General features: G+C 38.0%; 1 protein-coding gene across 3 annotated transcripts; it reads left to right on the top strand.

The window, feature by feature from the left end:
• The first annotated feature begins 147 nt into the window (after positions 1-147).
• Positions 148-4,058, top strand: LOC110670472 (histone H3-like centromeric protein CENH3). Of its 3 annotated transcripts, none has more exons than XM_021832533.2 (7): positions 148-713; positions 797-836; positions 1,397-1,448; positions 1,595-1,719; positions 3,016-3,090; positions 3,272-3,347; positions 3,565-4,058. In XM_021832533.2, exons 1-7 carry the CDS (start codon positions 508-510, stop codon positions 3,618-3,620), a joined length of 630 nt encoding a protein of 209 aa, XP_021688225.2. In that variant the 5' UTR covers positions 148-507; the 3' UTR covers positions 3,621-4,058. The 3 variants fall into 3 exon arrangements, with proteins under 3 accessions (XP_021688225.2, XP_058008458.1, XP_021688226.2); XM_021832534.2 differs by having other exon boundaries at positions 529-713; positions 797-840; XM_058152475.1 differs by lacking the exons at positions 3,272-3,347; positions 3,565-4,058 and having other exon boundaries at positions 1,397-1,453; positions 3,016-3,033.
• Positions 4,059-14,142: the final 10,084 nt, after the last annotated feature.

Raw genomic sequence — 14,142 nt, 5'->3', positions numbered from 1 at the left:
TGAGTTGGATAAGAGTGTTGAACCCAAGATTTTCAAGAAAATAATGCAGATATCCTGGCTTTAGCTTTGGTGAAGTAATGATTGATCATATTGCAACAGTGACTATCAGATCTTGAGATGATCTAACCCTGATCTGAGGTTCAAATTGATTTCAATCTTGGATCATTTTTTAGGGTTGCTGCCAGGGATATAGGTGATGCATCCTTACCTTGGGGTGCCAGCGGCTACATTGGAGCCTACTAAGGTCAAGGAGACAGATACAGGTTTTTGGTTGTCTCGCATTGGGGGGGTAAAGTGTTTGTGCAATAATCTTCTTTGATTTAACTTTGGGGTTAGAGTTAGATTTAATCCATTAATAAATGAGGGAAAAAGTATTTATAATTATTTAAAAAGTATCTATAGTTATTTAGTTTGACCAAAGCACAAAATCACGACGTTGGGAAAGGCAATTAACTGAAATTTAAACAAAATATTTGTTGGTAAACGGCATGACGTTTGGAGAAAGAAATGGTTAGCAATTTTATCACGTTTCCGTTCTTGCAATTTGTGTTCAAGCAAGGGACTGCAATTCAAAATACGACAGAGCGGCAAAACGAATTCATAAATTTAAAAAATCTAAAAGAGTCTGATCCAACGGATTCTTTCTACTTCCACACTCTCAATGGCCAGAACCAAACATTCCGCGCCCCCGAGTCGAAGGAGAAAGAAAGCGAGTAAGATCTCTCTCTCTATATATATCTATATCTGCTGAGGGTTTCGGTCTCGCTTATAAACCCTAACTTTCTTTTTCTTTCAGCTGGAACTGCAACCTCACCAAGTTCACCAGCAACGCCACCGTCGGTACTCCTCCCTTTGCCTTTTTATATGTGTCTTTTTATTTTCTTTGTTTTCCATGGTAGATTGAATAAGGCATTTCCTATTTGTCCTCCATTTGGTTTTTGAGAAACCAAAGTGAAACTTAGAATTGTGAAATCCTTTTAAGTTGAATTGGTTATATGCTTGGTTAAATGAACAACTCAATTTCCTTGAATTCTAGAAAGAGCTAGAAATTTTAGGTTTTGAGCTTTTCTTCCTAAGACGCCCCCACAATTTGCACTTGAATTCCTTTTGTACATGCCTGTTCAGTTAATTCAATAGCTTTTTTCATTGCTTAGTGAAATGAAACTCTATTCTTTAAATGTCTGACTATAAATTCTGCAAGAATAGTAGGGTGCCCATAAGGGTTTAGAATTTTTGTAATAATAATATTGAGTTTTCGATTCACACAATTAATGTTAAATCAAGCAGTTATTGATATCTATCATGTTTAATTCTATTTTCTTGATCTTAAATTACGAGTTCTATTTTATCCTCGTTTGTTGTCACATACTATCTACTATTTTTTTTTTATTACCAGAAAAAGACCCCTGGACCAAGTACAAGTGGCACACAGAGAAATGCTCCTTCAAGTGAGGTTTATTATCATTGTTATTTTTCTGTCAAATTTGTTTGTTATTTTAGATTACATTGGTGAAGATGAATTGTTCATTGTTAGAGATGATGTGTAGTTTTGGGATTTGTTCATTTTTCTTATATTTGTTTGCTTGTTTTACAGCTCCAGGAACACAAAGGCAGAGGAAACCGCATCGCTACAGGCCAGGAACAGTCGCTCTCCGAGAAATTCGCCATTTCCAGAAGAATTGGAAGCTGCTCATCCCAGCTGCTAGCTTCATCCGAGTTGTAATTTCTCTCTCTCTCTCTTCCTCCCTCCCTCTTCCACCACCCCCTCCCATTGTGTTCAGAAAGTTGAGATCTGTCTCCTCCTTTTTGGCTTTGAAAAAGTTTGCCCCAATGTGATAAAGGCAAGTCTTTTTGTCTTCAACTTCCATCTAATATTCATACAGTTTAATTTTTCTATGCAAGAAAACTTGGATCCTTGCATATCTCTTGGAAGGTCCCTAATATTTTAACAGTGAATACTAAAGTCTTTTTTCCATTGTAGGAAATATTCTTGCATTTCAATCTTCTGAATTGAGTATTGACTCTTTGAATTTGAAGATACATTTCTATTTCTTAATCCTTCTCATTGGTCATTACCCATTCACTTATCATAAATGGATAGACACAGACGCATGGAGACATGCAAGAGGCTGATTATGGTTTCTCCCTTCTTGCTGCTGTGTTCCTAATATCTCTCTCTCTCTCTCTCTCTCTCTCTCTCTCCCACCCCACATTACTATGTGTAGTTCAATGCTAATAGTGCCTTGTTTTTCATTATTGTCCTTCCTGAATATTTAGCTCAATCAAGTGATTTATGTTTCTTTCTTTCTTCCTTCTTCTTCTTCCTTTTTTTTTTTTTATGGTTATTCTAGGAAAACAACTTTGAACTACTTTGTTGGGATGTTATTTATAGATTGGAATCATATTTTACTTGTGAATTTAGTAATATGTGCTTCATACAACTTTGCTTTCAATGCTTCCATAAATTCTTTATTTCTTTCTTCTTTTCTTATATTTAATATCTTCCATCTGACACCAAAATTTTGGTTTCACTATCTGTTTCAAATTTCAATAATTCCATTTGTTTTGAAATTGCACATGTATCTTCCATCATTCTCCCGACTTCGTTTTTTGCATTATAACTTTTTGTTTTGGATATATCAGAAATTTCTTAAATGAGGGAGGGATACCAGGGTTTGAAAGTCTAACCTCCTACATTACTAGGTAGGCATTAATACTATTGCAAAGATAATAAATGTTTAAAATTAAACTTGATCAGAGATTTGGAATTCAGGAATAGGGCCTAATTTTGAAGCCGTATTTATCTAGTTCCACTCTTCTTTGGTGTGATAACTTTGCATACTTTTTGCTTTTATGTGTTTTTTTGAATTAATGTGTTAGAAGTGTATTAATGAAATTGGGATTTTACATGTAATTTTTGCTGGTACTTAGAATTTTCTCTATGGGATATATTATATAGTTAATTTATGTGCTTAGAGTGAAGTTTGAATTGGATGGTTCCAATGACCCTTACAGGTAAAGAGTATTACAGGCGAATACTCCCAAGAAGTTAACCGTTGGACAGCTGAAGCTTTAGTAGCACTTCAAGAGGTACTCTAAAGTGCATAAACTGATACATGGTCGCCTGTGTGTGTAGATGTATTCCAAGCTTGACTGTATGTGGTGTATGCATAACAATAATTGGTGTAGGGAAATATCATGCGAGCATGGTTTGTTCTATTCATAATAGGTTTAAAGCATTTCATTTTGTTGGTTTGCTATTTTCTTGCAGGCAGCAGAGGATTTTTTGGTCCATTTGTTTGAAGATGGAATGCTATGTGCAATTCATGCAAAGCGCGTTACATTAAGTAAGTTAGACGTGACAGAACTGTTGCTTGCAGCCTTCAGTTTTCTTTTTTATTTTTCCGTTTCTTCAATTTCCATGATGGATGCTTTCATGCGATTAAAAGCATGCCTACTATTATGTTCTGTGACTTGTGTAATTCAAATTCTGGCAATCTTGTTACATAGGCTGTATGTACTAGTAATTCATTAAAGAAACTTGTTTTCGCTTTGTTGCCTCAGTGAAAAAGGATATTGAGCTGGCACGTCGGCTTGGAGGGAAGGGACGACCTTGGTGAAAATGTTACAGCATAACCAAGACTGTTTACAACCATTATGAGATGTAATTCTGCTGTTGTTCTTTGATAGTAATTCCTTTCCTCCTATTGTGGGCATAATAACAACTAGGAAGTCAGAAACATGCTTAGCTCTCCTGCAGCCAATTTGTTGCTTCCTGTTTGAGAGTGTAGCCTAGGTAGATTCCATGTAAACAGGTAGATTCCTTTCTCAGAATATTTCTTAAGATCACAAATTGTCTTAGGGTTACTTTTGGACCATTTAGCCATTCATGGTTGTAAGCTGGCCTATGTAGCTGTGCATACATGAGAATATTTGTGTTGGACCATTCAGCCTTCTTTGTGTAATATGTCTAAATAGAATCATTTCTATATAATATAAATAATATCTAAATTATAAAAATGATTATAATAATATTAAATAAAAGTTCTTTGATAGAATTTTACTTCTTTTACTTCTTTTTTCTTTTGGTCGACATATCGATGCGAGCAGCAACAAATGTAACGATGACTAGCAACTTTTAGATACTTGGTATTTGATAGATATCTGTAAGGTACAATGATTTGCTGTCTGAAATTTAACTCGAAGGTACATCAATCATCTACTAATGGATTTGACATGCAATTGACAAACCGCCTATGATCATAACAGAGCAACATGATTTTCGGGTTGTTCGGCCAAGATTGCATCATCTCTGAAGGGCTAGGCCCACTTTCGTGCGAAAAGAAAATTCTTGAACCTGAGTAAATAATATAGTGATTATGTTTCTACCTAATAAGATAAAATATTTGAAATGTATGAATTGATCACAGAAATTAAAAAGCTGCATAAAAAAAAAGGTGATAGCCGTAGTGGATTTGTTGTCCTCTTTCTGGCAACAAGATAGGTAGTTCAGCTAAAAGATTCAGAGCAGGCATGCCTGCAGCGTCTATATATATATATATTCCATGCAGATCAGAGGTTACAGGGTTACAAGACACTTGTTCGAGCTAATTTGGCTTTGCCCTTTCGTGTCCTACCAAACATTCTTAAAAAAAATTGGTTTATGTGTGGTTCTTCAGAAAACAAACCAAAAGGATAGACCCTTTAATTTCTTTTCTTGCATGAAATTGCTGTGTTTTTTTCTATGATAAAACACTTTCCTACTATGAGTATTCATTGATTAGTATCAGATTGGGAGTCCTTTTGTATGCATACAGTATATATCAAAGAGGACCATAGCTTCTTAACATCATAACAATATGTATTTCTGATGCACAGGATCCCTTAATAGGGCAAGTGCAGAGCATATGTACAACTGCTTATAGGTGAATATTATACATTCTTGAATCTCAGACAGAGATGAGAAAAACATAGTAAGCCATGGATAAGAGAAAACAGAGGGTTTTTTATTGGAATTTTCTGAATGCTTCACAACACTAACTAAGCTCTCCTTATATAGGGGGAAGAGCTTCCAGAAGATCATTACAAGCTGAAAGATAATTATTATAAGCAGGACCTACAGATAGGCTTTTATAAAACACACCTAAAGCAAACAAACAAACTTTATGTAAAGTAAAACACACATGTGATTGCAAACACTACTTTAAGTCACGGGCTGGCTATCATGGGGACCTTGACAGGTTGTAGTGGTGATATTCTGAGTTATCAGAGTCTATATCACCGTAAAAACTTTGATACCAGGGCCCATGTTTTTCTGGAGAAAGTGGGGCTGCGCTGGCAATAGCATCCAAAGCATCTTGATCTAGTTCCATCGGGTCTTGGGAATCTTGGAAAGCTGGGTCTATCCAATTGATGGGTTCATTTGAAGGAGTGGATGGTGGTCCCAATGTGACAGATATGACTTGGGTATCTGATGTATGAGTGAAATTATTTATTTCACAAAGATGCTGGGCTAACTGTCTTCTTAACAGGCTCATAGCCCCTTTGTCTGTGATAGTCCCAATATAGACTCTCCAATCATAAGAAGTGTTCTGGGTCCATAAAAAAGCATCAGGCCGTGTGAGAAAAGGCCTATGGAAGATGAATAGGGCTGGTTTTGGGCGAGAAAGGAGATATGGTAGGAGGTTATGTTTCCCTTTTATGTGCTGAACTAAGAATTTATACCTGGAAAACCAGTCTTTGAGTCTCAAGAGTTGTGGTTCTGGCAAGGATTTATTCTTGAAATCCATGATGTTTGGAAAGGATGAGCTGTCCATGATAACAGTAAAGTGATGCCCAATTAAATGGAATTCAAATTTTTTGATTCCATTTTTAACAGCAAATATCTCCTTGTAAATAGAGTGGTAATGTTTTTGTGCTTCAATAAATTGACCACTAGCATGACCGCACAGGAACTTTTCACCATTGATTTCTTCAAGGAGAATAGCTCCCCAGTGAGTATTACTGGCATCTGTCTGAAGGATCCTGTTCCCAGTACTGGGAATCTTTAGTGGTGGCGGATTCTGTGCCACTTCTTTTAATCTTTTGACTGTAGCTGTCTGATCCGGACCCTAAGGTGGGGTAGAATTTTTCAATATTTTTGACAACTGGCTGGTGTCTTTTGCAACATGGGGAATAAATTTCCTAATTTAATTGATAATTCCCAAGAATTGTTGAATCTGTTTGAGTGATAAGTCCTTGTCAGGGAATTTCAATAATTCTGCTGCAATGTGTGGACCAGGTTGATACTTTCCTTCAGAGAAATGCATTCCAAGAAAATCAATTTCTTTCTGGGCCAGAGAACTCTTCTTTTCAGAAAGCATGATTCCATGTGTCCAGACTAAGGTTTGGAAAGTAAAAAGAATATTTTTATGATCCTATTCATTTTCTGAAAATAACAGGATATCATCAATATATATAAGAGCACTGTGGAGGATAGGGGTGAATATTGTAGTCATGGCCTTTTGAAAGAAGGATGGGGCCGTTTTAAGGCCAAAAGGAAGGACAGTCCATTGGAATTGGGCTGTGGGTATACAAAAAGCAGTTTTGGACCGATCAGCAGGTTGGACCCCTAGTTGCCAAAATCCTACTTTCAAATCAAGTTTTGAGAACCAATGGGCTTAGTGAAGTTAGGTAAAAAGGGCTTCTGGTTTAGGAAGAGGAAACTTGATGTCTTGGAGAAAATGATTAACAGGTTTATAATCAATAACCAACCTCTTTTTTTCCTCTGAGTCTTTCTGATCTTTTTTCCACATAGAAAGCTTAACAAGCCCAAGGTGAGCTCGTGGGCTCAATTAAGCCTTGTTGCAGGAGTTGCTTATATTCTTCTTGGGCTAGAAGGAGATCAATAGGATTCATACCCGGATGGGTTTCCTTGGTTGGGTTCACATCTTCATTGAGTTTGAAAGGAAGATGGCCATAGAATGCTGTATTTTTCCATAATGGATGAGGATGATAAAACTCAAAGTGAGAGTTTGCACAGGATTTTAAGAGAAGATCACTGTGTTTTTGAAATTGAGGAGAGACATCAGTAAGAGTGAAGAGTTTGGGAATAGAGGTGAAAGGCTGGAAATGTCGTTTGTACTTCAATCCATTGGGAAGGATTTTGAGGTGTTTGGCTACTGGTATAGATCAAATCCAATAAGGAGATCCTTATTAGGAATATCAGAACCAATAATTCTGGACCAAAGAACACAGTTAGGGAAGAACTGTATCTCAATAGGCCTTTTTGAGATAAGGTTGGTCTTAAAGATTTTTCCGTCTGCGGCCTTGAAATATTCATTATGCTGGGCCTAAGCTTCAGGAGGCAGAATGGCCGGATTCATCATAGACTTGTGAGCACCAGTATCTAAAAATCCAATGACCTTAATGGGCCGGTCATACTTGCTAGGCCGGATTTTAAGATTTACCAATGGAGTGGTGATTGAGTAAGAAGAATGGAGGATGACTCGGGGAGTTTGGATATTCTGGGCTAGATAGGAGGAATAGTGTTCTTCAGTTTCTGAGGCCGAAGGACTAGACTCTTCATCTTCTATGAAGTCCAGAGATGTTTCTTGGTCTAGGCTTAGAGCAAAAACAGTATCATCATCTGGTTCTCCTTGTTCAGAGAACAAGGACTCAACATCTTCATCATCATTTAATGAAATTTGTAGAGACTAGCGGATGTACTGTAGAAGTTTAACAGCTTTATTGGGGTTGTTAGGACAATTCTTTGCATAGTGCCCCTTTTTTCCACAGATATAACAATGATCTAATTTCTTTTATTTGCTGCCTTATCATTGTCTGAAATATCTAAAAGTTCTTCTGCTTGTTGGTCTGCCAAATCTTTGGAGAGGTGTTTGATGATGTTGAGGCTGTTTCTTGTGATGAGACTTCTTCTTGGTTTTGCAAACATAATCCTTTTTTTCTGCATTTTATGGACAAATATGGTTTTTGGCAAACATTCTTCAATGTTTTGCTATTTTCCATAATGCCTTTGAACATCCTTTGTTGATCACACATCTTTTCTAGACACGCTAGTGTCATCTGGTGAATTTCTCCAATAGAGATAGTATTAATCTCTCTTCTGGTAGCAGAAATAAAACAGTGCAGTTCTGGTTGAAGTTGTTCAGGAAGAGAGGCTATATAAGTATGTTGAAGATTGACATCATTAAACCCATTCAGTAAATAATATCTGTGAACCATCCTTTGATAATGATTCTAAATGTCTGTTCTTTTTAAAGAGCAATAGCGCATATCAAAGTATTCTTAGCGGATTTTTTGGTTGAATAATCCAGCATCACCAAGGAATTCAGAGAAGATAGTGTTGACAGCTTAGAGGGGAGACAGATGATAAAATTGGGCCAAAAGATAATGTCCTAATGTGTTGAACCAATCTTGCAAAGATCCAGTAGTGCGAGAAACAAACTCTTTTAATACTACATGAGAGTCAGCTCCTTGTCTTAGCATTTGGACATCTATCCAAGCTTTAAACTCAACCAGTCTGTTTCTCCATTGGGCTAGAGGAGTATTATCCAGAGTAAACCATCGGCCCGAACTGGGCTTTGTGGTCTATTGAGTATTTGGAAGATCAAAATGGACTTGTTTCATTTTTTCTTCAGGAATTTCAACATTGGGCTGAGCTTGTGGAGGCGAATCCTCATGGGCCGTTCCAGATGGTCTAGTAGCTCCAGTTCTGGAGGCTTCAGAGGGAGTTATCTGAGGTGGATCCGCCATCAGTAGAGTTGTGATGTCAGTTTGTTCACCATCACCGGAAGGGCTTGAGAAAGTTTCATTGTCCTCAGCAGAGGATTTTTCTATGGATTTAGAAGCTAGGAAAACCATATGTTATGGGGGCAATGGAGGATCAGGGTGCATTTTTACTTTACCCTTGTCTACCTTTCTTCTGGTATTTGGTAGAGATTCATCAGAAGAGGAAAAACTTTGTTATGGTCTTACAGGGGGAACTGGTGGAGTAGGAAAAGGACTTGGGGAAGTCATGACCTTCTAAAACAGAGGCGAAGGATTATAAGGTAGTGGTTCAGCATAACTGTAATTGTGTGATGGTGTAAAGGCTAAATATGGTGAGGCAGGTGTAGGCATGAAAGCACTTGGGGTAGTCATGATGAAAGGACTTTGGGTGCTAACATTAGCAAATGGGTTGTATGGTTTTATGGCTTCAGATGAAACAGGTTTATGAAAATCAGCTTCTATCTGGGCTATCTGAGACTTTAGCCTTTTTATTTCTGCTTCCTTATGGGAAAATTCAATCCCAAAATTTCTTTATTGAATAAGGGATCAGAGATCCTTATCATGTTGGATGATCTGAGCTTGAAGATCAGCATGCATTTTTTGAGCAAATTTTGTGAAGGAGTCCACCTTTTGTTCTATCACTTGAGAGTGAGTGAGAACTCTGTCAATTTTTGAATCAATCTGCTCAAGAGCCTTGTTTTGTGCCACAACATTTCTAGTTTGCCAATTTAAAACTTCTTCTGTAGGGGTGATTGGTAAGGGTTAGCCTTTAGGAGAAACTTTTGATGATTGGATAAATGGCCTGGTAGAAATCCCTATTTTTGGCTCAGTTTGTGGACTAAGAGGGGGATATTCTGTTTCACAAGTAGGTGTAAACATCATACAGGGTGAGACAAGGGGTATGGTTGGAGGAGGTTTTGGTGGATCAGGCTCAAACTCTTCAGGATCTTTAGGAGGAAGAATTCCTTCCTTCCTTAAGATTTCTAGAGCAAGATCATATATAGGCAAAGGCTTTTTCTTTTTGGTTTCTTCTTGGATACCTATCCACGGGCCATTGTCAGGGTGATCCTATTGGAAATATTGCTGTTGTTGAGATTTACAGGAAACTCTGGAGATCTTTTTAAGTTTTCTCCAGTTCTTATCAGAGAGTGGGTGATCATATTCTCGTTCCCAGTAGTTATCATAGCAATCACATTCTGGGTCGCATTCACCAGATCCTAGGAGATCCCAGGGACAATGCTTATTTATCAACTTTAGGTAGATATAATGGCCATCTTCAGAAAGAGCACATACTGGAAATTCTTTATGCTCTTTAGCCATAGGTTGAAGCATCATTGTCTGGAAAATAGGAAGAGACCCTGTTAAATGCAGTGCAGGCTGGAAAGAAGTCTTGACAGTCCCATCTGATCACCTTTGAAAGGAAGATTCAGTAATCTGTATTGGTTGAGATGTGGCATGAATCTTTTCATAATTGGTCAACCAATCTTTAGGAATGAGTTGCTCCAACTCATTTCTTAGCAACTGTCTAAGGATCTGTATAATAGTAGGGGTGGTCTCTGTATCAGCTAATACCAGTAGAGCGTCAGTAGATACTGATGCTTGGGCTAGATCTACCGCATGATCTTGGAGCCTATAAATAATCTGATGATGCAACGTGGCCATCATTGAGGATGCCACTTGTTCAGCTCCAGTTAGCTGTACTTGAACTTTTAAGGCAGTGCATAGATTAACATCCCAAAGAGACATGTTATAATTGGGGAAGAAAGTGAGGACAACACTACCAGCATGTAGTGTGGTCAAACAGGTGCCAATCACTGCATGTCCATATTGTAAAAAACATGTGTTTAGAAGAGAGACACGTGCAGTAACAGGAAGGCCTCTACGTCCATGTAGAGTAAGGATGAGGCGGACAGCTCCAAAATGAAGGTGAGAATATCCTTCATTTCTCCATCAAAGAACCAAGGGAGAAGGGATCTCCAATGTAACATATTGTTATGCAGAAGTGCTTTGGAGACTACACTGATCCATCTTTAAAGCTTGAACATATTCTCTAGGAAGAGATTGACGAGTGGAAATAAAAGATCTGATACTCTTAGTAAAAGATCTAGGACGTCGATAAATATTGTGAGGACTGAGAAGAGGGAGAAGTGATTCTCCAACCTAAACATCTTCAGGAAGGTTAGAGATTTCTACAAGATTATCAATTCTAGAAGAAAGGGTTTTTCGAAGGGGAGTAGAGAAAGAAAAGGAGGAAGTAAGATTAACTATATCAGAAGGGGTTGGATGTTTAAGAATAGTTTCAGAACTTGGAGTAGGTGTTTGACAAGCCATGTATACAAAAGTATCTCTGTCTTTAATTCTTGAAGTATATAGTATTCAAATATAATTAGGGCTCTGATACTAAGTGGGGCCGGGATCCTATTTAATACATACTGCATACAGTACTCATACTCAATGCCGTTTCCCTCTCATAAGTCTATGATGAATCCAGCCATTCTGCCTCCTGAAGCTTGGGCCTAGCATAATGAATATTTCAAGGCCGCAAACGAAAAAATCTTTAAGACAAGCCTTATTTCAAAAAGGCCTATTGGGATACAGTTCTTCCCTAACTGTGTTCTTTGGCCCAGAATTATTAGTTTTGATCTTCCTGACAAGGATCTCTTTATTGGATTTGATCTATACCAGTAGGCCAAACACCTCAAAATCCTTCCCAATGGATTGAAGTACAAATGACAATTCCAGCCTTTCACCTCCATTCCCAAACTCTTCACTCTTACTGATGTCTCTCCTCGATTTCAAGGACACAGGGATCTTCTCTTAAAATCCTGTGCAGAATCTCACTCTAAGTCCCATCATCCTCATCCATTATGGAAAAATACGACATTCTATGTCCATCTTCCTTTCAAACTCAATGAAGATGTGAACCCAACCAAGGCAACCCATCCGGGTATGAATCCTACTGATCTCCTTCTAGCCCAAGAAGAATTTAAGCAACTCCTGCAACAAGGCTTAATTGAGCCCACGAGCTCACCTTGGGCTTATCAAGCTTTCTAGGTGGAAAAATGATCAGAAAGACTCAGAGGAAAAAAGAGGTTGGTTATTGGTTATTGATTATAAACCTCTTAATCATTTTCTCTAAGATATTAAGTTTCCTCTTCCTAAACCAGAAGCCCTTTTTACCCAACTTAACAAGGCCCATTAGTTCTCAATATTTGATTTGAAAGCAGGATTTTGGCAACTAGGAGTCCAACCTGCTGATCGGCCCAAAACTGCTTTTTGTATACCCACAGTCCAATTCCAATGGACTATCCTTCCTTTTGGCCTTAAAACGGCCCCATCCTTGTTTCAAAAGGCCATGACTACAATATTCACCCTTATCCTCCACAGTGCTCTTATATATATTGATGATATCCTGTTATTTTCAGAAAATGAACAGGATCATAAAAATCTCCTTTTTACTTTCCAAACCTTGGTCCAGACACATGGAATCATGCTTTCTGAAAAGAAGAGTTCTTTGGCCCAGAAAGAAATTGATTTTCTTGGAATACATTTCTCTGAAGCCAAGTATCGGCTTGGTCCACACATTGCAGCAGAATTATTGAAATTCCCTAACAAGGACTTGTCACTCAAATAGATTCAACAATTCTTGGGAATTAACAATTACATCCGGAAATTTATTCCCCATGTTGCAAAAGACACCAACCAGTTGTCAAAAATGTTGAAAAATTTTGCTCCACCTTGGGGTCCAGATCAGACAGCTGCAGTCAAAAGATTAAAAGAAGTGGCACAGAACCCGCCACCACTGAAGATTGCCAGTGCAGCCCCACTTTCTCCAGAAGAACATGGGCCCTGGTATCAAAGTTTTTATGGTGATATAGACTCTGATGACTCAGAATATCACCACTACAACCTTTCAAGGTTCCCATGATAGCCAGCCCATGACTTAAAGTAGTGTCGGTAGTCACATGTGTGTTTTACTTTACATAAAGTTTGTCTATTTGCTTTAGGTGTGTTTTATCAAAACCTATCTATAGGCCCAGCTTGTAATAATTATCTTTCAGCTTGTAATGATCTTCTAGAACATCTTCCCTCTATATAAGGAGAGCTTAGTCAGTGTTGTGAAGCATTCAGAAAATTCCTATAAAAAACCCTCTATTTTCTCTTATCCAAGGCTTTCTAAGTTTTTCTCATCTCTGTCTGAGGTTCAAGAATGTATAGTATTCACATATAAGTAGTTGTACGTATGCTCTGCACTTGCCCTATTAAGGGATCCTGTGCATTAGAAATACATATTGTTTTGATGTTAAGAAGCTATGGTCCTCTTTGATATATACTGTATGCATACAAAAGGACTCCCAGCCTGAGAGTACCTATGGAGAGGGAAGTGGCATTGAGTATGAGTACTGTATGCAATATGTATTAAAGAGGCTCCCAACCCCACTTGGTATCAGAGCCCTGATTATATTTGAATACTATATACTTCAAGAATTAAAGACAGAGATACTTCTGTATACATGGCTTGTCAAACACTTACTCCAAGTTCTGAAACTATTCTTCAACATCCAACCCCTTCTGATATCGTTAATCTTACTTCCTTCCTTTCTTTCTCTACTCCCCTTCGAAGAACCTTTTCTTCTAGAATTGATAATCTTGTAGAAATCTCTAACCTTCCTGAAGATGTTCAGGTTGGAGAATCACTTCTCCCTCTTCATAGTCCTTACAATATTTATCGACGTCCTCAATCTTTTACTAAGAGTATCAGATCTCTTATTTCCACTCGTCTATCTCTTCCTAGAGAATATGTTCAAGCTTCAAAGATGGATTAGTGTAGTCTCCAAAGTACTTCTGCAGAACAATATGTTACATTAGAGATCCCTTCTCCCCTGGTTCCTTGATGGAGAAATAAAGGATATTCTCACCTTCATTTTGGAGCTGTCCGCCTCATCCTTACTCTACATAGACGTAGAGGCCTTCCTGTTACTACAAGTGTCTCTCTTCTAGACACACATTTTTTCCAATATGAACATGCAGTGATTGGAACCTGTTTGACCACACTACATGCTGGTAGTGTTGTCCTCACTTTCTTTCCTAATTATAACATGTCTCTCTGGGATGTTAATCTATGCACTGCCTTAAAGGTTCAAGTACAGCTAACTAGAGCTGAACAAGTGGCATCCTCAATGATGGCCACATTACATCATTAGATTATTTACAGGCTCCAAGATCATGCGGTAGATCTAGCCCAAGCATCAGTATCTACTGATGCTCTACTAGTATAAGCTGATATAGAGACCACCCCTACTATTGTACAGATCCCTAGACAGCTGCCAAGAAATAAGTTGGAGCAACTCATTCCTAAAGATTGGTCGACCA

Source organism: Hevea brasiliensis, chromosome 9 (genome assembly GCF_030052815.1).
Source record: "Hevea brasiliensis isolate MT/VB/25A 57/8 chromosome 9, ASM3005281v1, whole genome shotgun sequence".
Taxonomy (NCBI): Eukaryota; Viridiplantae; Streptophyta; class Magnoliopsida; order Malpighiales; family Euphorbiaceae; genus Hevea; species Hevea brasiliensis.
Note: the sequence above shows the minus strand (reverse complement) of the source record. Positions and strands in the feature narration are given on the sequence as shown.

Coding starts and splice junctions, on each gene's coding strand:
- LOC110670472 (XM_021832533.2), top strand. CDS start 508: ATGGTTAGCAATTTTATCACGTTTCCGTTCTTGCAATTTGTGTTCAAG. Junction 1,449..1,594: donor ACAGAGAAATGCTCCTTCAA/GTGAGGTTTATT, acceptor CTTGTTTTACAG/CTCCAGGAACACAAAGGCAG. Junction 1,720..3,015: donor CTGCTAGCTTCATCCGAGTT/GTAATTTCTCTC, acceptor TGACCCTTACAG/GTAAAGAGTATTACAGGCGA.